General features: G+C 26.1%; 11 protein-coding genes across 11 annotated transcripts; 4 read left to right on the forward strand and 7 right to left on the reverse strand.

Moving 5' to 3' along the window:
• Positions 1-5: 5 nt before the first annotated feature.
• T552_01317 (hypothetical protein) lies at positions 6-5,298 on the reverse strand. The gene is made up of 11 exons (XM_018369904.1): positions 5,238-5,298; positions 4,633-5,191; positions 4,457-4,591; positions 4,309-4,411; positions 4,070-4,263; positions 3,020-4,024; positions 2,504-2,979; positions 2,031-2,461; positions 1,441-1,988; positions 249-1,390; positions 6-204 (listed from the first exon to the last, which is right to left on the reverse strand). Exons 1-11 carry the CDS (start codon positions 5,282-5,284, stop codon positions 51-53), a joined length of 4,794 nt encoding a protein of 1,597 aa, XP_018226556.1. The 5' UTR covers positions 5,285-5,298; the 3' UTR covers positions 6-50.
• A 186-nt stretch (positions 5,299-5,484) lies between these two features.
• T552_01318 (hypothetical protein) lies at positions 5,485-8,464 on the reverse strand. The gene is made up of 10 exons (XM_018369905.1): positions 7,959-8,464; positions 7,363-7,913; positions 7,047-7,314; positions 6,951-7,002; positions 6,674-6,908; positions 6,412-6,634; positions 6,158-6,367; positions 5,967-6,112; positions 5,626-5,923; positions 5,485-5,577 (listed from the first exon to the last, which is right to left on the reverse strand). The coding sequence occupies exons 1-10, from the start codon at positions 8,416-8,418 to the stop codon at positions 5,489-5,491; spliced, it is 2,532 nt and encodes an 843-aa protein (XP_018226557.1). The 5' UTR covers positions 8,419-8,464; the 3' UTR covers positions 5,485-5,488.
• A 465-nt stretch (positions 8,465-8,929) lies between these two features.
• T552_01319 (hypothetical protein) lies at positions 8,930-10,113 on the reverse strand. The gene is made up of 6 exons (XM_018369906.1): positions 9,619-10,113; positions 9,523-9,576; positions 9,302-9,476; positions 9,242-9,260; positions 9,124-9,195; positions 8,930-9,080 (listed from the first exon to the last, which is right to left on the reverse strand). The coding sequence occupies exons 1-6, from the start codon at positions 9,874-9,876 to the stop codon at positions 8,975-8,977; spliced, it is 684 nt and encodes a 227-aa protein (XP_018226558.1). The 5' UTR covers positions 9,877-10,113; the 3' UTR covers positions 8,930-8,974.
• Positions 10,114-10,170: 57 nt separating this feature from the next.
• On the forward strand, positions 10,171-13,840 carry T552_01320 (hypothetical protein). The gene is made up of 11 exons (XM_018369907.1): positions 10,171-10,494; positions 10,541-10,771; positions 10,821-11,377; positions 11,424-11,652; positions 11,699-11,786; positions 11,834-11,959; positions 12,004-12,228; positions 12,274-12,448; positions 12,492-12,792; positions 12,836-13,057; positions 13,101-13,840. The coding sequence occupies exons 1-11, from the start codon at positions 10,217-10,219 to the stop codon at positions 13,792-13,794; spliced, it is 3,126 nt and encodes a 1,041-aa protein (XP_018226559.1). The 5' UTR covers positions 10,171-10,216; the 3' UTR covers positions 13,795-13,840.
• Positions 13,841-14,556: 716 nt separating this feature from the next.
• Positions 14,557-16,515, reverse strand: T552_01321 (hypothetical protein). Its single transcript, XM_018369908.1, has 10 exons — positions 16,272-16,515; positions 16,122-16,226; positions 15,748-16,080; positions 15,560-15,704; positions 15,413-15,516; positions 15,295-15,367; positions 15,174-15,248; positions 15,041-15,131; positions 14,913-14,997; positions 14,557-14,864 (listed from the first exon to the last, which is right to left on the reverse strand). The coding sequence occupies exons 1-10, from the start codon at positions 16,476-16,478 to the stop codon at positions 14,742-14,744; spliced, it is 1,341 nt and encodes a 446-aa protein (XP_018226560.1). The 5' UTR covers positions 16,479-16,515; the 3' UTR covers positions 14,557-14,741.
• A 78-nt stretch (positions 16,516-16,593) lies between these two features.
• Positions 16,594-17,668, forward strand: T552_01322 (hypothetical protein; the record flags this gene model as incomplete). Its single annotated transcript, XM_018369909.1, has 3 exons — positions 16,594-16,760; positions 16,890-16,968; positions 17,012-17,668. 3 exons carry the CDS (start codon positions 16,594-16,596, stop codon positions 17,666-17,668), a joined length of 903 nt encoding a protein of 300 aa, XP_018226561.1.
• T552_01323 (hypothetical protein) lies at positions 17,669-18,729 on the reverse strand. The gene is made up of 4 exons (XM_018369910.1): positions 18,521-18,729; positions 18,106-18,478; positions 17,946-18,057; positions 17,669-17,900 (listed from the first exon to the last, which is right to left on the reverse strand). Exons 1-4 carry the CDS (start codon positions 18,714-18,716, stop codon positions 17,715-17,717), a joined length of 867 nt encoding a protein of 288 aa, XP_018226562.1. The 5' UTR covers positions 18,717-18,729; the 3' UTR covers positions 17,669-17,714.
• Positions 18,730-18,842: 113 nt separating this feature from the next.
• Positions 18,843-19,353, forward strand: T552_01324 (hypothetical protein). The gene is made up of 4 exons (XM_018369911.1): positions 18,843-18,936; positions 19,000-19,084; positions 19,141-19,164; positions 19,210-19,353. Exons 1-4 carry the CDS (start codon positions 18,889-18,891, stop codon positions 19,305-19,307), a joined length of 255 nt encoding a protein of 84 aa, XP_018226563.1. The 5' UTR covers positions 18,843-18,888; the 3' UTR covers positions 19,308-19,353.
• A 553-nt stretch (positions 19,354-19,906) lies between these two features.
• On the reverse strand, positions 19,907-20,896 carry T552_01325 (GTP cyclohydrolase II). Its single transcript, XM_018369912.1, has 3 exons — positions 20,357-20,896; positions 20,033-20,312; positions 19,907-19,988 (listed from the first exon to the last, which is right to left on the reverse strand). Exons 1-3 carry the CDS (start codon positions 20,848-20,850, stop codon positions 19,953-19,955), a joined length of 810 nt encoding a protein of 269 aa, XP_018226564.1. The 5' UTR covers positions 20,851-20,896; the 3' UTR covers positions 19,907-19,952.
• Positions 20,897-21,344: 448 nt separating this feature from the next.
• On the forward strand, positions 21,345-22,526 carry T552_01326 (hypothetical protein; the record flags this gene model as incomplete). Its single annotated transcript, XM_018369913.1, has 5 exons — positions 21,345-21,656; positions 21,713-21,900; positions 21,942-22,036; positions 22,080-22,272; positions 22,316-22,526. The coding sequence occupies 5 exons, from the start codon at positions 21,345-21,347 to the stop codon at positions 22,524-22,526; spliced, it is 999 nt and encodes a 332-aa protein (XP_018226565.1).
• A 40-nt stretch (positions 22,527-22,566) lies between these two features.
• T552_01327 (tubulin gamma chain) lies at positions 22,567-24,481 on the reverse strand. The gene is made up of 11 exons (XM_018369914.1): positions 24,387-24,481; positions 24,170-24,336; positions 23,936-24,118; positions 23,679-23,885; positions 23,550-23,636; positions 23,346-23,501; positions 23,157-23,303; positions 22,955-23,116; positions 22,792-22,907; positions 22,716-22,734; positions 22,567-22,674 (listed from the first exon to the last, which is right to left on the reverse strand). The coding sequence occupies exons 1-11, from the start codon at positions 24,433-24,435 to the stop codon at positions 22,612-22,614; spliced, it is 1,356 nt and encodes a 451-aa protein (XP_018226566.1). The 5' UTR covers positions 24,436-24,481; the 3' UTR covers positions 22,567-22,611.
• Between the last annotated feature and the right edge of the window lie 89 nt (positions 24,482-24,570).

Here is a 24,570-nt window from a genome sequence, read left to right on the forward strand (position 1 = left end):
CATGCTTTAATATAAAAAATTATTTTTAATATGAATATTTAAAATGCTAATTAGTGTTCTTGTAAAACATTGCGTAATCCTTCTAGTTTTTCTGATATATAATTGACAAATTTTGCTGAGGGAACTATTTCATTATCGTCTGAAAGTTTTGCTGCCATTAAATGATCCATTTCTGTTACTGGCATAATCAAAGTAGCCAAGTATCTATAGCTGTTAATAATCAGAAAAAATGAAATAACAATATATACTTTGGATGTGAAAGTAAATATGTAATCGAATCTAATAGTTCTGTTTTGTTAAATAAATAATCATTATTATTGTTTCCTTCCATGTGTAAGATATCGAATATCATAACTAACAAGAAAGTTTCTTCAATAACTAAACTAGTAATAATAGTAGGCCTATTCCAATTTTCAAAAGCTGTTTGTATCTGTAGATCATAAATTTTTAGAAAGCCATTTATTTCAACAAAAATTCGACTTCCAACATGACGAAGTAAATTTACAACAATAGGCAAAATACCACGAACCCATAATTGATATAAACTCAAAGAAATAGATCCTATATTAGAATTTTGTATATTTATAACTTTTTCTTGAACTTGATGACAAATAGATGCATCAATAAGTATGTTTAATAATCCATATACAACCAATTGCTCTGATAGTGATGGAATTGATGAAAATGTATATAAAAATAAAAGACTTACTTCAGCAAAAAGATAGTTATCTTGATTTCCTTTGATAGGATCAATATTAGAAAAGAAAGTTATAATTGAATGGAAATTATCATGCTGAAACATTGAAGTAGTTATAGTATCATATAATGCCTCAATCCCTTGAATATCAAAAATTTCTTCTGCAATAGCAGCAAATAACATAATATCTGAAGGAAAAACAGAATTTTGCGTTTCTAAAGCCTTTGAAAATAACTTAGAAGCACCACGTGCCAAGACAAGATCAGATAAACCTATTAAAATAGGAAACATTGTATGATTTTCAATGTTATCTTCTGATGAATTAATTCCATGTAAACATATATATATTATTCTTAATAATGTACGAGTATATTGTGAATTCTTAGTGCCAATTGAAAGCAAAAAATTTGTTTCTGAAGAGCTTATTGCTTCCCATGCATGTAATAGAATAGTAGAAAAATAAGTCCCTAAATTAAATTTAGATTTAATTGCCTGAAGATGCATCGTAAGAAATAATGACAATTCTGCTCTTTCATGTGCAATCGGCATCATAATTGAAAGATCAATATTTTCTTTTGAATTAGCTTTTAATGCAATCACAATAATATTCACATAAGTCTTCAGATTTTCTATTTCTAAAGACTTAGGATGAAAAATAGATGAACAAAGAAAAATCCAAGCTCTTAAAAGTGTCTATAGAAGAATATTACTAAATTTTATTAAACAAATAGTAGTTTTTATACCACTTGTGCATCTAAAAATGACAAGTTTAAATTTGCTTCCTTCATTTCATTTAAATATGCCAATGATACTTTATTGTTTCCTAAAATAATATTTGTTATATGTAAATTATAGAAATACTCATCACCATATGATGGAGATTTAATAATTCCACTGTTTCTAAAACAAAGTAAAGACTTATCAGAATATGTTTTCTCAAAATTCTTTTTCAAATTAGAATGAAGTGATACACGATATCCAGTTATATTTAACACAAATTTTGAATAAGAATCAAGTTTACTTAATAAAGATTTTTTAAAACCAGCTTTTAATATAGTTGATTGAGTTTGTGATTGTAAGTATATTTCTGCAGTGCAAATCTGTACTGAAAAAGCAACACCAACGATTTGATAACATATAGAAGACAAATTTGTTGAAGAGTTCAATTTTAAAGTACTAACCCAATCTATTAAAGTTAAAATTTTCGACCAAAACTTGTCATCTTTAAATTCTAATGGAACAACAGAAACCCAACAATTCTGAGCATTTGCGATAAATTCAAGAAATGAAGCTATTTCCTTTAATTTTTCAAAAAATATGAAAAAATACCTACCAAAATATTCTGAATTTAATATAGAATAAATGTCGTTTATTTTATATAACTCCAAAATTGCTAGTTTAAATAGAGAATCAGAGTTTTCCTGTTTAAATTGTGTATTTTGTTGAAAAGAACTATTGCCTGTTAAAAGAAGAATAGCCAATCCTTGTTGAAATTTAATAACAGCACTAGAAAATTTCCAAACATGAGTTTTAATGCTTTGATCAATTATTGGATTAGAAACAATATATTTAAGATTTTCTATAAAGATACTAGTATAATGTGAAAGATATGCCAACAAAGAAGGTAGTTTTTGAGATGATGATGAAATCATATTTGTAATCAATCGCAATATAGGAATATAATATTGCTTAGAAGATTGCAAAAAACTTAATATTGATGGAAGTCTTTGAAATAACTGTTTTTCCAATGCAGATAAAGGAAGTCTGATTTTAAAATTAGATAAAAAAGATAAAAAAAATAAATACTTTATCCAGTCACGAATTCTAATGAGACAATCTATGAAATTAATGGTCTGTTTTACCCATACATTATAAGTATTTGTAATATGTTTATCTTCAAAAACTTTCCATAATGTATGTAAACACCTAGAATCTGAATTTTGAGAAAGAAATTTATCTAATATAAGCTGAGCTAAAGGTTTTATTGAATTTATGATAGGAGAATTTTGATAACGATAATCTAAATCATATGTAAACTCAAGAATTCTCAAAAACAAGGATGTTATAATAAGTCCTATATCATATTTTTGAGATAAATAAGTATACCTCCATTCAATGAAGCTTTCGAATAACTCATACGTATATTTAAAAGCCTTTGTTATATAATCTGCTTGAAAAGCTTGCAAATTATGTTGATAATCGGTAATTGAAATATAGTTTTCTAACAATACTCTTAAAAGTTTTAAAAAAGATATTTGAACTGAATAATTAGCAAGAACAATCTAATTTTGTAAGAAAAAAAAACATTTATGAAAAAAATACTTCAAAAGAAAAAATATTATAAAGAAGACCAGAATTTCTATCCTTATTTAATAGATTTAATTTAAAAATATGTGACCAATTTTTAGAAGATGATCTTATAACTTCTGAGAAAAAATCAATGGATGCACTTATTAAATTAAGAGGCACACATTGAGGCGCTTCATTAAGCTGAAGAGATAAAGAGCATATTTCTCTTACTACTCCAATAATATCGCTCTGATCTATTAAATCAGATGATATATCTATAATAAGTTGTTTGCCTAGATCATCGCTAGATTTCAAAATACTTGTCATAATTAAAATAATTTCAATAATAATTTTTTGATTTTTTATAAACAATCTATCAGTTAAACTTATTACTAATATTTTTCCAAGAAATTCCCATGAAGAATAACAATAATCCCACATAATAACTGGAGGTGAAATATCGTAAGATATAATTCTTCCAAGACTATATTTAGGAATTATTATGTCATTAGAATTATCAGATATTTTTGCAGAGAAAATTTTTAAATCATCACTTAATTTAACAAGAGTTCCATTAAATTCTTCCTCTAATATATCATAACCCTTAAACCCAACAGGAGTTATCTGGGTAAATGTAGGTATGCTCTTTAAGAAATCATATGTTGACTTAGAATCTGAAGAAACAGATCTACAAATACGAATCATAGAGAAAAAGTCATATGGAAACCTCGTTCTTGCAGAATGAAGTAAACGCACAATAATATCATCTGACCAAAATAAATATGCCAATTTTGAATCCGAAGAAATATTTTCATGAATTTTTATAAAACAATTTACTACACTGTCAGAAAACTTGACATAATTTAATATTTTTCGAAAGAGCTCTCTTAAAACCATTCTATAAGTATCAATGCAAAGATCTTCATCAGGAGAAAAAGATGAAATCATATTGCCAATCATGCTAAGAACATTATTTTTTAAAGATATTTCAATGAGATATTTAGATGATTCAAATGAATTATTAGGAAAAATCTGATCCTATAAAAACTTAATAAAATTTAAAACCAAACTAATTATCTTAACTTGAATTGAGTGATATTCTTTAGAAAAATCCTGTCTTTCTGTAATATCAACAAAAAGTTCATGCAAAATTATACCCCAAGCTATAATTACAGGTGACCAAACTGGATCTTCTACTAATTTTACAATTATATTATGAACTTCTAGAAATGCATCAGGTGAACTATAAAAGGTATTATCATGCAGGTTTTCATTTACTAGAAACTAAGTTAAAAAGTTAAGATAAAAAAAAAATACTTTACAAAAATTTAAATTACGGCTTGGCCTTATTATTTCTATCGAAATAATAAGAGACAGAGAAACAATTTGTTGTAATAGATTAACTTCATTATTGATACTATATACCTTGTTTCATTAAATTAAAATCATATTGAAATAATATTAATATACCTTTTTCTTGTTTAATAAATAATGAAATTCTTTCATTAGTTTAAACCAATTAACAGCCATTTTTAAAGTACAAGGTATTTTATAATAAATTGAAATAAAAATGAGCCTAAGTAATTCGAATTGCTTTTTTAGTATCTAAAAACTGTAAATATATGATATAATTGTCAACATTATACATTTCTTAACCAAGACGTTAGATTAAATTCATCTAAAGAATACGAAGGAGATGTATATTTTTGTACAGTTTCCATCATTTCTATAAGATTATCCATAAAATTTTCGTCTTTTTGAAATTCCAAAACAAGAATATTAAAAACATCATAGTAAGGATGTTTTTCGTCTGAACTAAGACGAAATATATTCATTATCAATCTAATCATATATCGTTTTTCAGACATATAACTATTCATTATATATTCCAAATCAATCTCCTGAATAGAAACAAAAAACAGCTTCTGAGTTATAAAAATAATTTTTGAACAATTAGATGTACTAATATTTAAAACTTTTGCATAATGATCAACTTTTTCATGACTTTTAATTAATGATACAAATTCTCCATAAACATCCAAAAAATCCTCCAATAAATTATATTCTGGTTCTTTTGAAACATATTTCTTATCATTAAGATATTTTCTGACATTATTTATTCTTTTTATAAATGTTTCTTTTAAAATTTCAGCTGGTAAAGAAATTAAAGAATCTTCAACAAGATCAATAAATGATTTAAAAGTTCTTAATTCAAGTAAGTCAATTGTAATATAAAACTATATTATCTTACATTAAAAATCCATCTATATTACAATTATGATTATCAAAAGAACTCATTTCAAAAATCTTTTGTAAACGGCTATGAATTTAAAAATTTTAAATTCAAATAAAGTCAAGAACTAATACAGTAATTATAAGAATTTTGTGAAAAAGATAAAGACATTATATTTCTAAAATAAATGTAAATTAAAAATATAAATATATATAATGAGAATATAAAATTAAATTTTGAAAAATTATTAAATATTAATTATAAAGTGTCTATAATATTTTGCGTTTAAGATTTATAAAAAGAGTTGAAAACAAATATTTTTCTCCATATTGATCATTTAAAGGAATATGTTTATAACCTTAATATAATCAGTCGAAAATCGAGTAGGTAAAATAAAAAACATTACCCTGAAGTAAAGAACTTAATCTTAAACAATAAGTAGCTATTAATATATCGTCCAAAGAATAAGATGAATTATCATTATAAACATTAAATTGTATAAAAATAAAATCATATTGAAATTGATCTATCATAACTGTAAAAGTCTCATTCCAAATAGGTTTATATCCATTATCATAAATTGTACATGTTTTCCAAGATTTATGCTCATTATTTAACATTATAAGTTTTATTTCAACAAAAGGATTTAAAGAAATATCTTGTCTAAAATCTTTAGTTCTAGGAAGTTGTTGTGCTGAAATTATCTATAAATAAATTACTAAATATATAAACATTTGAAAGAAAGACCTTTATGTCTAATAGTATTTTTTTTAAACCAGATATACTAAATTCATTATGTTTTACATCTGTCGTACGTAAATATGATGGTTTTAATATATATCCATATTTATTATTGCCAGAAAACATAGCATCGTTTATTTGTATTCCAAGATCTAAATATAAAAGTTAAATAAATAGTAAATATAAATGAATACTACCATTAGTTTGCCAATTTAAAGCGACCATTTGTACGCCTTTTTGCCAATATTGCTGAGGTTCGAAATTTGTAGAATTAATTCGTGTAAAATTAGGGTACAACCTCATCAAATATTTAACATTATGTTTTTCCAATTGAAATCTAGAAGTTTTAATAAGACTAGTAAAACTTTTTTCAGAAAGAGAAAATATATGTGTTATTGTTTTAGACTCTTTAAACATAAACCATCTAAAATTAAACATAATATTATATTACCTGGAAGAGAAAAATTACGAAATTTAATACCTTTAATGTAAACTGAAAGATTTATAAGAGAATCGATAATTTTTCCTGGATTTTTTTTATGAGGTTTTGTTTTATATTTCCCCGTAGTTATATGGTCCATATCAATATCAGACGAGCATGTAGTATCCGTAGTAGTGCTATTTGATGTATCCAGTCCAAAAATATTCAAGTTATTTTCATGATTTTGTTTAACCTTATAAATTAGATAAATACAAATTAAATTATATCTCACCTTTAAAAGGATTTTATATTTTAACTCCATTGGCGATGGTAATACTTGACTATTTTTATTTGTTGGAGAAGTAATCAACATTTCTCCAAGTAATTCTTTTAATATTGAAACCATTAAAGATTGTTGAAAAAATGAACAATGAACTTCAAGAGAAAGAATTAGAGGATAAGGGGAGACAATAAAAGCATATTTTGAAATTGTAGAAATAACATCATAGAACAATATTTTAGTTGTACTAATATTGATTAGCTTATAATAAAAAAAAGAAAAATCATACAAACAACGACCATGATATACAAGTGGACCATCAGGACCATCCCAACAATCAACTATTAGAAAATTAAAATATAGGAAAAAATAGAATTTTTTATACTTTCTATACATCTACAACCTTTCTGTAGAACCTTAATATACGCTTCTATACTACTTTCTCCTCCAAACTGCTTACCTAATAAATATGTATTATGACTTGAAGAAATATAATATTCGTTCAGAGGACGAGACATATCAATATTTGAATTAATTATTAATGGATTTTTATCTGAAAATAAAAATTCTGAGAAATTATCAACAGACATAAGATTATCGTGTTTATCTGAATATTCTTTGAAAACTTCTTTATTATTTGGATTAATATCCAGCTTTAAAATATCAGCATATAATTATTTTATTTTTTTCTATATGTTTACCCCTTGTTCATTTATTAAAAAGGATTGAAATTCTTCGAAATTCATGAAATGTTCATGAGATTTAGTGTAAGTACTAAAAATATCATTAATTTCTTGACGTTCTTTTAATAATTTAACGAATTTCTGAAATTGTGTAAAATCTAGTTTTCCAGTTAAAAGTATATCAACTTTTCCAAATAAGTCCTTTAAATATTTTTTTGATGCATTTATATGAAGATTTTTACATAATTTCTCAATATCATAGAAGTAAAGAGAATGATTTTTTTGAATTAATTCCCAATGTTTCTCTAACCAATTATTAGACATTTTTCCCATAAGTCCAAGCTTCCTCATCATTTCTATTCTATATAACTGGATTTTTTTCAAAAGAATTAACCATTGTTGTCGAAGTTCATGTGTTGGTGCTATTAAATGTAGTATTTTTAATTTACGATCAATAAGATAAATAATGCTAAACCACCTATCCTCATACTCCATTTTTACTTTCAATTGCTCTCTATAATTACGAGAATCTGATCCAATACGAATATCTTGAATATCATCAACAGAAACTAATGTTATTTATTTAATTAGAACTATTACAATAAATATCTTACATGATTTTCCATTATAAGAAATTAACCCACTTTCTAAATTTAAAGAAAACACAATTTTCCGTGTCTTTTTTCTTGTTACTTTGAACATTATTGTACCTTGTTCTTTATATTTTAAGGAAAAAAACATTAAATCCGATAACTCTGTTGAAAAATTGATACTATATAAAAATTCTGCTCTAGAAACAATCGGTCCTGTAAATGAATCTGACAATAAGTTTCTTGATAAATAATTTCTTAATTTTTTTTGTAAAAATAATGATTGAAATAGTACTACAATAAAATTATAAAGACCAGCATTCTCCTTTGTACACTTCGACCCTCCCATAAACCCATTACTTAATCTCAATGATTGCATCAATATTGTTTTATAATTCAATTGTTTTTCATCATAATCAAAAAAATTAAATTTAGATTTTTTAAAATGTCTAGAATCTAAACTTCTATCATTTTGCTCAGACATATCAAAGCTCCCTAATCTTGACGATAAAACCACTAGGTCTTTTCTCTCATTCTCTTCTATTTCTTTATAAAATATGTAATTCTTATTTAACATCTTAAGAAATTATTTTAGATTTTATTGGTTTCTTTAAAAATTAGTTTAGATATCTTTAAATCCATATTAGAAATATTAAAGATACTAGTATCTTCTGTCTCTTCTTTTCTTAATAAAAAATAATAAAATCATAATTTTTAAAGGTTGTTAAACCTTATTCTTAAAAATATAAAAATTTTTAAGATAAAATCGGTTTTAATAAAAATCAAGTAAATAAATAGTTCATTTAAATTATCAAATAAATAAATAAAGCAAGTATTATATTTTGTATTAATGGTAATATTTTATTTAAAGAGTCTATTCGTATAAATATTTTTTGAAAAGACAAATATCAAAAAAACGTTTGACTCGTAAATGAATTGTGAATAAATAAAAGATTAAATACATGTTAACCCTATATGCAAAAAAACCTGTGAATTTTAAAATATTTATATCCTAGAGTTTAATTATATTTTGTTAAATATTAAGTTTCAGAAAGAACAAAAGATTTATGTCTTTGATAAGGTCTTAAACACCATTCTATTTCAGCAGTTGATGATTCTATTGTACCTAATTTAATTTCATATAAACTAATAAAAAATAAATTTTAAATTAATCATGATAAAACCTTACCGCATTTCAAATCGAGGCCCCACTTCAACAAGCTCTATATTTTTTGTATCAATTCTTAAATAAACATGATGTCTAATATAATTAACAATTTATTAACTAAATAATCAAATCGTTCAACCTTAAACTTATATAATCCCCTTATTTAAATTAGTAATTATATAGAAAATAAATTTCTCACTTTGATTTGCAAATGTTATAACACGTGAACTATTTTCTTTTGGATCTGGAGGAAAAAGTGCCTTCAAAATTTTTTCTACACGTAATCCCAATTTTGATGTCAAATTTAACATAATTAATCTTGGATAACTCTCTGATACATTCCCTATATTAGGTATATCATGTCTAAGAACTACCTATAATAATTTATATCCTTAATATATATATATTTTTGATTATTACATTATGAAGCGTAAACGATGCTGTAGGTCCATAAGGAAAATGACTTATAATAATCTAACTATAAAAAATACACTTTAAATATACTTCATATCTTACACAATCCGGCATTCCTCGTGTTTCATGTAAAATAATCAAATCCGTAACATCATTCGATCGACATGCTGAAACAATATCTTCTATAACTGAATTCCCCCTATTCATCCTTTTAGAATTCGGAATTAATAATTTCATTTCCTTAGTAAATTGTAAAAGACGACTACTTGGCTTTCTAGACGTTGTAATTAAAACGTTCGGTTCTCGTTCCCCTAAATTCCCATATTCATCATCAATTTCATCTATATCTTCCATATTCATCCCCTCATCATATTTATAATCCTTTCTAAGCTGTATATCTCCTCGTATATGGGATGGAAGAGGCTTATCTTTTTCTAATGACTCTTTTAATACCCTTCTTTTCTCACGTAATTCTAATTCATTCTGGTGTTGATGACGCTGATATAAATATTGACGTCTTTGTCTTATTATTCTACGAAGCTTTAAAAAATGTTAAAAAGTTCTTAAGATTTTAGACTTTTTTTACCATTTTTTTAACCTTTATTAACCTTCGAAAAATCATTTTTAAGGATTTTCTAATAAAAAGTTTAAAAAGAGGTTAAAATCTTAATAAAGGGTTATTATTTGATCCAAACAAGTTATGAATGATGATTTCAGTCACCTTGATTCCCACTTTTATAGCAGTTCAGATATTGAGGATACTATATCAATCCAGTCGCAAACATTAACAGAATCAACACAAGCACAGGATTATGAGGATAGAGGAGAATCAGATGAGGATCATTGTGATGAGAATAGATTGGATATTGCTTCATTAAAGAGCTTAAATTTGGAGGATAATCATCTTGATTTACATGATACATATGAAGAATCAAAGGAAGTTGAGGTTAAGGAAGATCTACCAGATTGGGCATGCAGGTAGTAAAGATAGGGGAGAAGCGGTTGTTTATATGTATATTTTTAGCTACTGTGGAATTTATACACCAAGTTCAGTTTTAAAATGTTTGACGTGTGGTAAATGGTTTTGTAATTCTCGAGGAAATACAAGTAGTAGTCATATTGTTAAACATTTAGTTCGTGCACGACATAAGGATGTTATGCTTCATCATGATAGTCCATTAGGAGAGACGATTCTAGAATGTTATAATTGTGGAATCAAAAATGTATTTCTTTTGGGATTTATTCCGGCCAAAAGGTATATATTTAATGAAAAAAAAGGGAAAGGTAATTTATTCTTTTATTAGTGATACAGTTGTTGTTTTACTTTGTCGTCAACCATGTGCATCAACGCAAAGTTCTAAAGATATGAATTGGGATACATCACAATGGCAACCACTTATTGACGATCGTAGTTTTCTTCCATGGTTAGTTTCAATCCCTACAGAGCACGAAATGATGCGTGCAAGACAAATAAGTTCATATCAAATCAATAAATTAGAGGATTTATGGAAAGAAAATTCTAAAGCGACACTTCAGGATCTTGAAAAGCCTGGGATTGATGATGATCCAGTTCCAGTACTTTTGAAATATGAAGATGCATATCAATACCAAAATATTTTTGGCCCTCTTGTAAAAATAGAAGCGGATTATGATAGGAAGGTTAAAGAATCACAGACACAGGATGGAATAGTTGTGCGTTGGGACATAGGATTAAATCAAAAATATCTGGCATATTTTAAGATCAAGGTCTTGGAAGCAGGTGACTTAAAGGTTGCAGTTGGGGATGAAATGCGTTTAAGATATCTTGGAGAATTGAGGAATCATTGGGAAAGCATTGGTTATGTTATTAAAATACCTAACAGTTAATATTTAAATTATGTTATAATAGACTTTTAATCGTATTCTAGATATTTCAGATGAAGTTGGTCTTGAACTTAAAAAAAGTGATAAAATCCAAACAGATTGTACACACAATTTTTCTATTGATTATGTTTGGAAAAGTACTAGTTTTGACAGGATGCAAATGGCATTAAAACAACTTGCAATCAATGAGACTAGTGTCAGTGGGTATATATATCATAAGCTTTTAGGGCATGATATTGCACCATTGGTATTGAAGACACAAATGCCTAAACGGTATGTTATTAATAATATTCAAAATACGTTTTTAATTTTTATGAAGGTTTTCTAGCCCTGGACTTCCAGAACTTAATGTAAGTCAAGTTCATGCTGTACGAAGTGTTCTTCAAAAGCCTTTATCTCTTATTCAAGTAATTATAATACAATATAGTTATAATTATTTATTGATGATTTTTAGGGGCCTCCAGGTACTGGAAAAACAGTTACATCAGCTACTATAGTTTATCATCTTGCAAAGATGAATCCAGGTCAAGTTTTAGTATGTGCACCGTCAAATGTGGCAGTAGATCAGCTTTGTAAAAAGGTTTACTATTCATTATTAAGAAATACTATATTTATTGCATTTAGATACATCAAACTGGCCTTAAAGTAGTAAGAATTTCTGCAAAATCTAGAGAGGACTTAGAATCTCCTGTTGCTTTTTTAACTTTACATGAACAAGTTCGGAATAATGATACGAACACTGAATTGCAGAAATTGATTCAATTGAGAGATGAGCTTGGAGAATTAAGTAGTCAAGATGAAAAAAAGTATAAAGCTTTAGTAAAAATTTGTGAAAAGGAAATCTTATCGGTAAAGAATATTACTCTATAATAATAGTAATCCTTAATAAACTAGAATGCTGATGTGATTTGTGCTACTTGTGTCGGATGTGGAGATCCTCGTTTATCTAGATTTAAATTTCGTACAGTATTAATTGATGAAGCAACACAAGCAACCGAACCAGAATGCATGATTCCTTTGGTTATGGGCTGTAAACAGGTTGTCCTTGTAGGCGATCATCAACAGCTTGGTTGGTATTTTTTTTTTAACATTTATTTTTTAAAATATATAAGGTCCTGTAATTATGAACAAAAAAGCTGCAAGAGCAGGTCTTCAACAATCGCTTTTTGAAAGACTAGTTATTCTAGGGATTTCTCCAATTAGACTTACTGTTCAATATAGAATGCATCCATGTTTAAGTGAATTTCCAAGTAATATGTTTTATGAAGGGACTTTACAAAATGGTGTTAGTAAAAATGAAAGACTTCGTAAAAATGTAGATTTCCCATGGCCTGTTAATGATACGCCTATGATGTTTCATATAAGTCTTGGCCAGGAAGAGATCTCGTCTAGTGGAACTTCTTATCTTAATAGGTTTGTTATTCCTTTTTATGATTATTATTTATGTATCTATTAGAACGGAAGCTTCAAATTGTGAAAAAATTGTAGTAAAGTTTTTTAAAGCTGGTTTAAAGTTTTCACAAATTGGTATTATTACGCCATATGAAGGGCAAAGATCATACATTGTATCATCGATGCAGCAAAGTGGTTCTCTGCGAAAGGATTTATATAAAGAGATTGAAGTAGCAAGTGTTGATGCGTTTCAAGGAAGAGAAAAAGATTATATTATTGTTTCATGGTTGGTTTAATATATCGGCTATTTATTTATTAAATAATTTTAGTGTTCGTTCTAATGAACACCAAGGAATTGGTTTTTTAAGTGATCCAAGAAGACTTAATGTTGCTCTTACTAGAGCAAAGTATGGTATAGTTATATTAGGTAATCCTAAAGTGTTGAGTAAACATCCATTATGGCATTGTTTATTAGTTCATTACAAAGAAAAAAATTGTCTCGTCGAGGGACCATTAAATAATCTACAGGTCTCTATGATTCATTTTCCTAAGCCAAAATCCGAATATCGTGGAGTACAGAGACATACAATGGCACTTAATCGTCCATCATATAAATCATCTCGAGCACCTACTTCTGAATCAGCACCTAATAATTCATCAATAATCGGGAATATTCCATCTCATATTGATTCTTGTACTCCAAAAAACGTTTCTGGATTTAATACTAATTATTCAAATGTTTTTTCTGGTGGCAGTTTTTTATCAAGTTTGGACAATTGGCCTAGTTTATCTACATACGATAAAGCAAATCACAAGGTCCCTACTCATTCACAAGCTGACAGGATTATTGGTCAAAGATTAGCATTAGAGCAGGATTTAGATTCTAACATGCCGTATGATGACCTAGATGAGTATAAAACTCATAGGGAATCTTATCCTGTTTCTGGAACGTTTATTTCTAGAGGAAATGACGAAGATACCAGAAGTTTAGTTACAGAATATACAGTTCAAACAGGTTCTTAAACATTATTGCTTACTAATTTTATAAAATTAATAAACATTTAAAAACATCAGTTTTGTTCTGGGCAAAAGACGTAAATCATATATTTTTACGAATTTTATAAAGTCCTCAGAATTATTGGATATTCTATCATTTTAAAATTATGGTTACTTATATAATCATGTTAAAATTTCGGTCATAATATTAAGATTTTTTCAAAATTTCAGACAGGCATGTCCAACAAAAGGTCTTTTATTTGTTTATTCTATTTCAAATGTTTATTTTTTATTATTTATGCTATATTTAGCAGATCTTTCTCAAGCTTTTATTTGATTTATATTTTTTATATCTTAATTTTTGCAATTATATCTTGCAAAATAATCATTATAAATATTTCTTTAGGAAAACTGATTTACGTGTAGGATTTATCTATTTTAAAAAATATTAGATTATTTTATTAGATATATCTTAAATTAAGATTTAAAAATGTTAAAATATCAATAAAATTATAATCTTTATAGTATAAATAAATCAATTAAAACTATCAACAAAGGTTCGGTATTAAGATATTCAGAAGTTAATGTTTTAATTTTTATAAATTCAATTATTTTTATAAAAATTATTTAGTAGTTAATTTTATATTATGTTTAAATATAAATTTATAAATTTTGAATTTTAAAATATCAAATTATACAATAATAAAGAATAAACACTTTTACCTTATTTATTTCTCTGCTATATGTTTTTAATCATAAACATTAAAAGAATTTAAATAAAAATGCAAGCTTTAAAGAATAACTTAAAATATGAAATACTATTTTATATTATCTGCTATTTTTATTAAAATAATCTTCTGAGTATCATCATTTGTTTCAATTCCAAAGAGAAATAATATTCTAGAATAAAGAATCATGTCTGAAAAATCATCAAGTTCAGAATTACTGGAATTATAAAGATTTAACTATAATAATTAGTTTTTCTTTTTTAAATAATACATAAAAAGTTCCTTATAATTTTCAAGCAATTGAATTAAAGCAGTAGCAGAAAGCATAGGGTATAAAAGCTGAGCTGATTCATCTAAAAGTCTAACTATCTATATATATATGAGAATTCTAATGTTCTTATGAAAATATATTCATACAAATGAATCACTGAATAGCTTTATTTTTTGAAAGCAGATAGAACATTTAACATTATTATCCAAAGCATTGACAACTTTATTACAGCTAATTAAATATTATAAAGGTAATCATTATAAATTGCTTATACCATTTTCCCGCAAAAATTTTATTAGAAGAGCGAAGTGTTGAAAGATTAGCCGTCTTAATGATAAGAACATTAATAAAACCAATAATAGGTTCTGAATTAATTAAAATTTATTTAAAAACTAATATTAAAATACCCTTTGGATTTAAACGAATCATAGTATCAATCTCAGCAAGAGTATATGTTTCCATAGTAGATGATGTATTGACAACTAATGGTTAATTGGATAAAGCAAAGAGAAATAATTTATTTAATACTTTTATCCTCAAGAGATAATTTATAGATATCTGATATCTTATTACTTATAGAAATAGAATATTTTCGAAGCCACTAATTCAAGGTTAATGAATAATTAATGAAAAATTAGATTTTAACTTCTATATCCATATCAGGATTAACTTCAACCATTGAATATTTCTGGATAGTAAGATATGCCTTTTCATGATGAAATGATAGAGAAATATCAGTGAGAAGGAGTACTTTTTAATATTAAGTTATAATTTACTTAAATTAATATTATACTTGTATCAAAAGGCGTCCATAACTCTGCAGATTTTGCATTATTTCCCCATATAACCAAAACAGCATCACATGTATCATCAAAAACACACAATTCAATCATATCTAAATAACCATTCTTCGTATTTATGTTTTTTATGTTTCCAATCTAATTTTTTAAAACATTAAAAGCATATCATATCTATTTTTACCTTTCTAATAGATACTAATACTTTTGGTTTAGAAATAGCCATATATCCTCCATTAATAAACGTAGATAATGACATTAAACCTTGTATTATAGAATCTTTTTGAATTTTTAATGGTTTTTTATACATTTTATCCTGATCCTTAAAAATTGAAAGATGAGTTATCTCATTATCATCTGAAACTATAACATAAAATGGAACCGTTGATGCTTCCTTAAGTATACACATATCCTCCTTCTTTACACTTGTTTTCGTTACAAAAACTGTACATAATGTATCAATTTTCAAATTATAATGAATTTCCTTAACATTTCTCTTATTTAACCAATATTTAACCTATTTTTCTCAGAAAAAAAACGTCTCCCCCTTACAAATACCTCAATAACATCCGTTTCATCCTTAATATATATCAATATCAATGTATTTTCCACATTTTTTTGATTCTTAATTTCATAAGTATTTACAATACGCCCTGTTAATGCCTAATAAATATTAACCCATATTATATCCCATATTAACCCGTATACAATCGGCGAACTGGATTCAGATAGAGCTTTAATCTTTGTTTCTTCATACTTTATTTTAGGATACCAATTGTCTTGATATATTTCAGAGTGCTTAGAACATAAGTTTTTTGGCTCAAATCCATTTCCTGCTTCCCATTTATCATCAAATCCTATATTCTTTTCAAAAACATCTCTATAGAAGGCCTTTTTGCATGGAAAAGTCTCCATTTTAACTCTATTTTTCCTTAAACACTCTGGTTTTTAAGATTAGCAAAAAATCTGGGTGTATCTGGGCTTTAAAAGGACTTGTTAGCTGATATTTTAAAAATATAAATCTCTGGAAATGAAAGCAAAGTCAAAATATACTGGATATTCTCCATATCCTATTGATGTAATTCTTTTTTCAGATATTTACTTAAATTTATTTGTTGCTGGGTCATATTTTTTAGAAACAGATAGGAGAAAAGGATATTTATTACTTTATGAGGTTAATTATACTCTAAATACAATGTAATGGAATAGTTTTAGTAGAGATGGATTAAGTTTTTATTAGAAAGTTAATTCAAAATCATGAATGTGATGCAATACTTGATATGAAATGGTAGAATTAATCTTTAAATAATATTTATAACATTCTAGGGTCTCAGATAGTCAAGAAAAACTTCTTATTGCTAATTCTGCAGGGGGTTTATGTATTTATGAATTATTGGGTCCATGTGTAGTAGAGGTTTTATATATTATTTGTTTTAATCAATTGATAGAATCCTAATTTGAAATGTATATGGTCTAAGAAGATTTTTGATGCAAATACATTAATTTTATCTGTTTCAATATCAAATATTAGAAAATCAGCTATAGTTTCTACATCTATGGGAGATCTATGTATTTTTGATTTAAATTCACTTGAAGTAATACATAAATGGAAAGCACATGAATTAGAATGTTGGACAGCATGTTATAATATTGATTCATCTTTTATATTTTCAGGTTCAGATGATTGTACATTTAAAATTTGGGATATTCGTTCTGCTGTACAACCTATATTTACAAATACAAAAAGTCATGAAGCAGGAGTAATATCTTTTATTTCTTTTGATGAAAGGTTAATTACAGGATCATTTGATGATCATATAAGGTTATTTGATTTTCGTGATTTTAGTAAAGAACTTTGGAAAGAAAATATGAGTAGTCCATGGAGACTTATTCAGCATCCTGAAAATCAATTTAGAATTCTTGGTTGTTTAATGTATGAGGGAGCAAAAGTATTTGATTTAAATATCTCGGAAAATAATGAATATAAAGTAAGAGTATATAAAGAATTCGTAGAGCATGAAAGTATAGTTTATGCAGGAGATTGGTATAATGAACAAGAAGTTATAACATGTAGTTTTTATGATAAAAAAATATGTTTATGGTGAAAATACATAATATAAAATTTGCGATTTTATATTTTTAAACACATTATTAAACAATTTGTTCTAATTCTTCTGCGTATCCAAGTATTTGCTGAACAAAATTTAAATTAGGTGTTTCTGATTTGATGCCATTAAATTTAAAAGGACCTGTTTGATCATCAATTAACATTTCATCTACAGATTCTGATGCTTTGTCTGGGAAATAAATTCGACTATTATCTATAAGCCATTCTTTCTATAAAAATGTTTAAATCATTCTTAAATTTAATTAAAAATATACTTTGTGAGAAAATTCTATAATTTCATTCAAATTTGATAGAAACAATAATCCTACTGCATTTTGCAAAGGAAGTGATGTATATGCCTTTTCTAAACAATTTGCTATTTCGTTTCTACAATTGTAAATCCTTTTTTTTTTTACATAATATTAATAAATCTACCTAATCAAATCCATAATCATATTAACATAAATCTCATATTCTGGTGAAGGACAATGTATTAACATTTTTTTTACTCGGTCATATGATCCTTCCATAATACTTTGTTCAAGCTTTATTACCCATGATATATACCTATCATGTTCAATCATATCTGTAGGTAAGGTTTCGAGACTTGTATAAAACTCTGCAATACAGTTCTTAGCAAGTAAATTTAGTAACCAAAGCCCTGTTAATAATGATTGGTGTTGTGATAAGGGTAATTTCGAAAGTAATGGATTAGAGAAATATGGCTGAAGTTGTGACGTATAACGTACAAAAGCCTCTGTATCTGACAAACGTAGAGATGTATATGCTCCGATCTCAAAAATTTCACCTTAAATCTTAATATTTAATAAATATAAAAATATTAAAATACGTGCAAGAATCATATTGTTAATATCTAAATGAGCTCCTGGAACAAATAAATTTGCTTCTGAAAGTGCAATCTTAAGCTTTGTCAGTAATTCGTTGCATTTTATATATTGTTTAGAGTTAAAAAGAGTTCTAAGCTCTTGAAGACCCTGCTTTAAAACATTCATATTTTGGAGGTTAACTGAAGTATCGAACGTCATAAAAAAGGCGGAGGGGAATTATTAAGGTAGATAAGCTATTTTTCTTAGATTTTTTCTTTAATTATATATGAAATAAGAATTCTGATAGTTTTTTAGTCTATAAACCTTTTTTTTTAAAAAAAAAAGGATATAAAAAGGTTAAATTTGGGAATTTTTAATTTTTTATTTTTAAATGGTACAAACAAAAACAAATTATAGTGAAGATATCTTTGGGGAAAAGGTATAGAATAATTTATAATTGAATATATTTTTTTTTGTGGTCAAAAAGGTTGAATTTTAATAGTGGGATCTTTGTTTATCGAACGCAATAGTCAATGCAGGAATAGGCTTAGGTTCAGGAATTATTGCATCAGTATGTCTATTTAAACGTAAGTGTTTTTATGTTTAAATATTTTTAAAAATGAATATATATTTAATAATTTAGGAAAAATGTGGCCAGCTATGTTAGGTATAAATTTTTATTAAAAAATATAAATATTTGATATTTTTATAGGCTTTGGATTTGGACTTGGAAAAGCATATTCAGATTGTGATCGACAATTTAATCCATATAGTATTCCTGGTTTTCAAATTCAGAGATCAAACAAATAAAAGATAATTATTTATATTTTTGATGAGCTTTTATATATATTATAAGAATAAGAATCTTTTGAGAAGAAGGTTATCATTGTCTATTCAATATTTTTAATTTTTCTGAAAAGGAAAATTAAATTTTAAAGTTTATTCTATATGATTATAAAATTAAGTTCAATAAATATTATATATCTAAAAATTTTTTATTTCTTTTCTTAGTATTTATAAATATTAATTTTTTTTTTATAAAGATTAAAATTATTGTATTTTATAGAGTTTAAATGTTCCATGAGATTTTATTAAAATGAAAAAATTTATAAAACCCATAAATTAGTAATTAATTAGTAATGTTGAAACCATTTCTATGTCATCTACAAAATATACATTTGATATTTCAAAATATACCTTTGATATTTCAAATAATAAATTTTATATTAATTATTAAAATATCTATAATGTTAAAAATTCAAAATCTTTTATAATTAAAAATACATGCCACCTAAATGTTTATATAGAATTATTTAAAAAAGCTATTAATATTGAAGAGTTCAAGTTTAAGTATTTTCAATAATATATGCTTTAATATTATTATAAATATTTTTTATATGACTTTATAAATTTCATAAAATAGGGATTTTAGAAATAATCTTGTTAGTATCTATATTATGAGTTTGTTAACAAATGACCCATTTTTTCGACCTTAATTAATAAGAAATACAAAAATATATAGTTTCCATGCTTACCTTTGTTGATAAATATTTATCTTTTTCTGTTATTCTAGCTTTATTTTCAGCTCTCCAGTTCCTTGGAATCATTGGGACACGCTCTATAACATTTATTTCTTTATGATATTTTTGAAGAGATCTTATTTTATCTGGATTATTGGTTAATAATCTAACATTCTTTAGTCCCAGATCTAAAAGAATAGCAATAGCAATTCCGTATGTACGTGCATCTGCTGGATGATTTAAAAACAGATTAGCTTGGACCGTATCATTTCCTAAATCCTGAAGATTATATGCTCTTAACTTCTTATTAATATAATTTTTCATATTAAAACAGCATACTTCAATTTTTCTTTTAATCCAATGCCCCTCCCTTCTTGACGTAAGTAAATAATAACCCCATCATTCTCCAATGTCATCAATCGTCTTGCTTCTTCTAATTGTTCTCCACAATCACATCTTGCTGACCATGCTATTTCACCTGTATAACATTCTGAATGAATTCTCACTAGAGGTGCCCTTGATAACGAATAATTATTATTTTCCGTACAGTTTTCTTTAGAAGACGTTCTACCAGGATATAATTTACCATTATACGCTCCCCGTATCATCCTATCTGTCTCTGTCTCACCATTCCTAGAACGATATAGTGATAAACTTTTAATCTTGTTCCCAAATACAATAGCAAGATGTTCTTTTTTATCAAAATCATTATGATACAAATGAATATAATGTTCTGTTCCTGATATTGTGGGGATTCTTGCACGAACAATACATTCAACTTTAGGTAAAGCAACTGATATGTCCTTATCCTTTTGTAACGATTCAAATAACATCTTTTAACAAAATATTCATGTATTTTTTTAAAATATTTCTTAAAACTCAAAAAGATCCTATACGTTTATTTAAATTTGTTCAAAAAACCATATTAGAAATAAATATAGATTTTTAATTAAAAAATAAGGTGTTTTCTTTAATATTTCCAATCTTTATCCTCATTTAATGGTTTTTTTCTTAAATACTCGCTTGAAAAAGATATCAGACCGCAACGTCTTAATATATTAAAAAAATATCTAATTTCGGGAGTTATATGTTTAAAGTCATTTAAACAGTTAATTTTATGTATAAATGATTATATGAAAGGACTTTGTTATATTTTTTGAAAAAAGTTTTTGAATATCAAAAAAAGCAGTAAAAAAAGATGAATTAAATATCTTAAATATAAATATATTGATAAAAAGCAATTTATTTATAATTAAAATTATTAAACTAAGGACAAGGGAGATTATTATTTATTAGGAAGATTGATAATTATTTGTGCAAATTTATAATGACACCAAGATCATATTCTGCTTCAAAAAATATAACTAAAAAAACAGCAGTTAATTTTTTAAAAAAAAATACAAGAAATAAGTCGTCAAATGGTATAGGAAAGATAAAAGAACAAAGAGATGCTAATACGGTGAAAAAATTAAAAACGAATATATTATTAGATTCGAAAAATGATTATAATGAAAATACATTAGAAAGTTCACCAAAATCATGGGAAATAATATATAATGAAATTAAGAAGATGAGGGAAACAATTGCATCAAACGCTCCAGTAGATACTATGGGATGCGATGTAGCGGCAGATAAAGATGTTGATGCTAAGATATTTATATATAGTTATTTATAAATGTTTTCTTATTATTTTAGACCAGTCGTTTGCAAACGCTTATAAGTCTTATGCTTTCAAGTCAAACAAAAGATTCAGCGAATCATATTGTAATGAATACATTAAAACAAAAACTTCCTGGTGGTTTAACATTAAAAAGTTTAATAGAAGTTGATGAAAATCTACTTAATGATTATATTAGACCTGTTGGTTTTCATAATAGAAAAGCGTAATTTATAAAGATATATTAATATTTTTAATATTACTTAGGAAATATATTAAAGAAACAGTTAAAATTCTTGAAAAAGATTATGATGGGGACATTCCATCAACTATTAAAGATCTTGTTGCTCTTCCTGGAGTAGGTAGAATCTAATTTTTTACTATATTAGTTCTGAAATATTTTAGGCCTTAAAATGGCACATCTTTGTCTTTCTTCTGCTTGGAATAAAACTGAAGGAATTGGTGTAGATGTTCATGTACATAGAATATCAAATTTGCTTGGATGGGTAAATACAAAGACGCCAGAACAAACACGATTAAAGCTTGAATCATGGTTACCAAAAAAATATTGGAAAGAAATTAATCATTTATTTGTTGGGTATATTAAATTTAAAAGTAATTTAACATTAACTATTTTTTAGTTTTGGACAAACTATATGTTTACCACGTGGGAGAAAATGTTCACAATGTACATTAAGTTCTCAGAAATTGTGTCCAAGCTCAATAGAAGAAAAAGATATTCTGTCTAAAAATCTATACGAAAAGGATACAGAAAATAGGAATAATACTTCAAGCTTAAAGAATAAAATAAATAATGAATATAAAATTATAGATGTCGAAGACCTAATATGATATATTGATATTAAATTATAATATTTATTAATTTACATTTTATACAATGAAAATTCTTTAAAATATTTCAGGAATTAAGGACAAATCAATCAATATTTCCGTCAAAATTTAAATAATCTGCATTTTCACAAGCTTCATATTCATTTATCTAAATAAAATTAGAAACATACCAAAATTGGAATTTTTTACCAAATCTTTTACTACTTGTCTAAATAATATCAGTATATTAAATGACGAATATTATTTTGCATTTTAAATGGCTTACCTGGAATCATCGAATTCTTCAAGACCATCTTCAAACATTGGTTCTTTGCGATATTGCTCAATATATGCATTTCTTTTGCGTAAACGATCATATTGATCCAAGATACGCTTGAATAACTAAACATGTCAAAAAGGATCAAATGTAATTATTGAAAAAGAGATACAGAAGCAATACTTGTATGATTAGCTAACATCAATCCGCTTACTTTATGAGAAGTTTGAATGTATGGAGATTTCTTTGATAATGCCACTTGAATACTTGCTGGTCCCCAAGGTATAAATGTCGCAAGCTTTCTCTCTCTAATTCTTAAAAGGGATTTATGAACCTTAATATATTTAGAAAAGAAAATATAGATAAAAAAATACATCAGTTGGATCTGCCTCTCCTTGTATAATATTTAAAATAGAAATAAAACAACTCTTTTTGCTAGGATTTACGGATACATGTCTGTTTTTTGGTTGAAGTAATCTTCTCATAACATCAAGAACAGTAGTTTTTCTTACAGTTTTTGCCTAAAAACCAATAAAATAAAAATAACAATTATAAATAATTACTTGTTCGACATAATCTCCCATGAATGGTGTATATGATGTCATAAGAAAATGACATCTTGGAGTAGGAATAAGAGATGCAATAATTGATACAAGATCATTATGCATATATCCTGGATATCTTAAAGTTGCTGTGCTAGCTGACATTACTGTAGATACCTAGTTTCTATTAATTATTGTACTATCAATAAATTAAGAAATATATACAAGTTGATTTGTTTGAGAAAATGATGCATGCTGTACATGTAAACGATCTGCTACAATTCTCATTAGAGCTGCATTATCTAAAACTGCCTAAATAATTGAGAAGATTGAATAATCTCTTTAAGATTTTACCACTGAATCTGCATTTTGTGATAAACGTTTCATGGATAATAAACTATTATAAGGTTGTACAACAACATCTGATGTTTGTTGATTAATCGGAAAAACTGAATATGTTTGAATAAGCTTTTTAGGAAACCGATCATTTAATCTTTCTAATAAAAATGATCCAAGACCTGAACCTGTACCTCCTGCAATAGAATGTAATAATTGAAATCCCTAATATAAAAACACTTAATAATTTTATAAGAAAAAACAAGAAAATAAACTTCTAGAGAGTCACTTCCATCTGCTTCTCTATCAATCATATCCATAACATCTTCAAAAATCTTTTCTGCTGAAGAATATCCTGTAGCCCAATTGTTTCCTGCTCCTCCTCCCTCCTTTGAAAGATATACATTTTCCGGATTATATAGTTTTGAAAATGTGCCTGAAAGAATACTATTTATAACCTTTTATATTATCAATTTTCCTTTTAACTTTTCAATTTATATAAAAATAACCTTTGGTTCTAAATCTACAAGAATTGAACGAGGAACATAACGAGTATCATCTGATTGATAAAAAAACACATCTTTACGATCTCCTCCTTCATTTGCAAAGTCTTGAAGATTTCCATCTGGACGAATACCATGTTCTAAACACAATTGTTGCCAAAACTGAGATCCAACTATAAAAAATTAATTGATAACTTAAATTTATAATAAAATGCTTTTTTACTCTGATTTCCACATTGTCCAGCTTGAATTGTAATGATTTCTCTAGGCATCTTTTGATATTTTAAAAAGTCTTTAAAGGAAAAAAACCTTTTTATTCGCAGGACTAAAGGTACAAGTCTTTATCTTTTAAAGACAAAAATGAAATATTAAATGAAAAAAGTAATAAAAGAGATGTTTAAAAGCTA

Source organism: Pneumocystis carinii, assembly GCF_001477545.1.
Source record: "Pneumocystis carinii B80 chromosome Unknown supercont1.5, whole genome shotgun sequence".
In the NCBI taxonomy this organism is placed as follows: Eukaryota; Fungi; Ascomycota; class Pneumocystomycetes; order Pneumocystales; family Pneumocystaceae; genus Pneumocystis; species Pneumocystis carinii.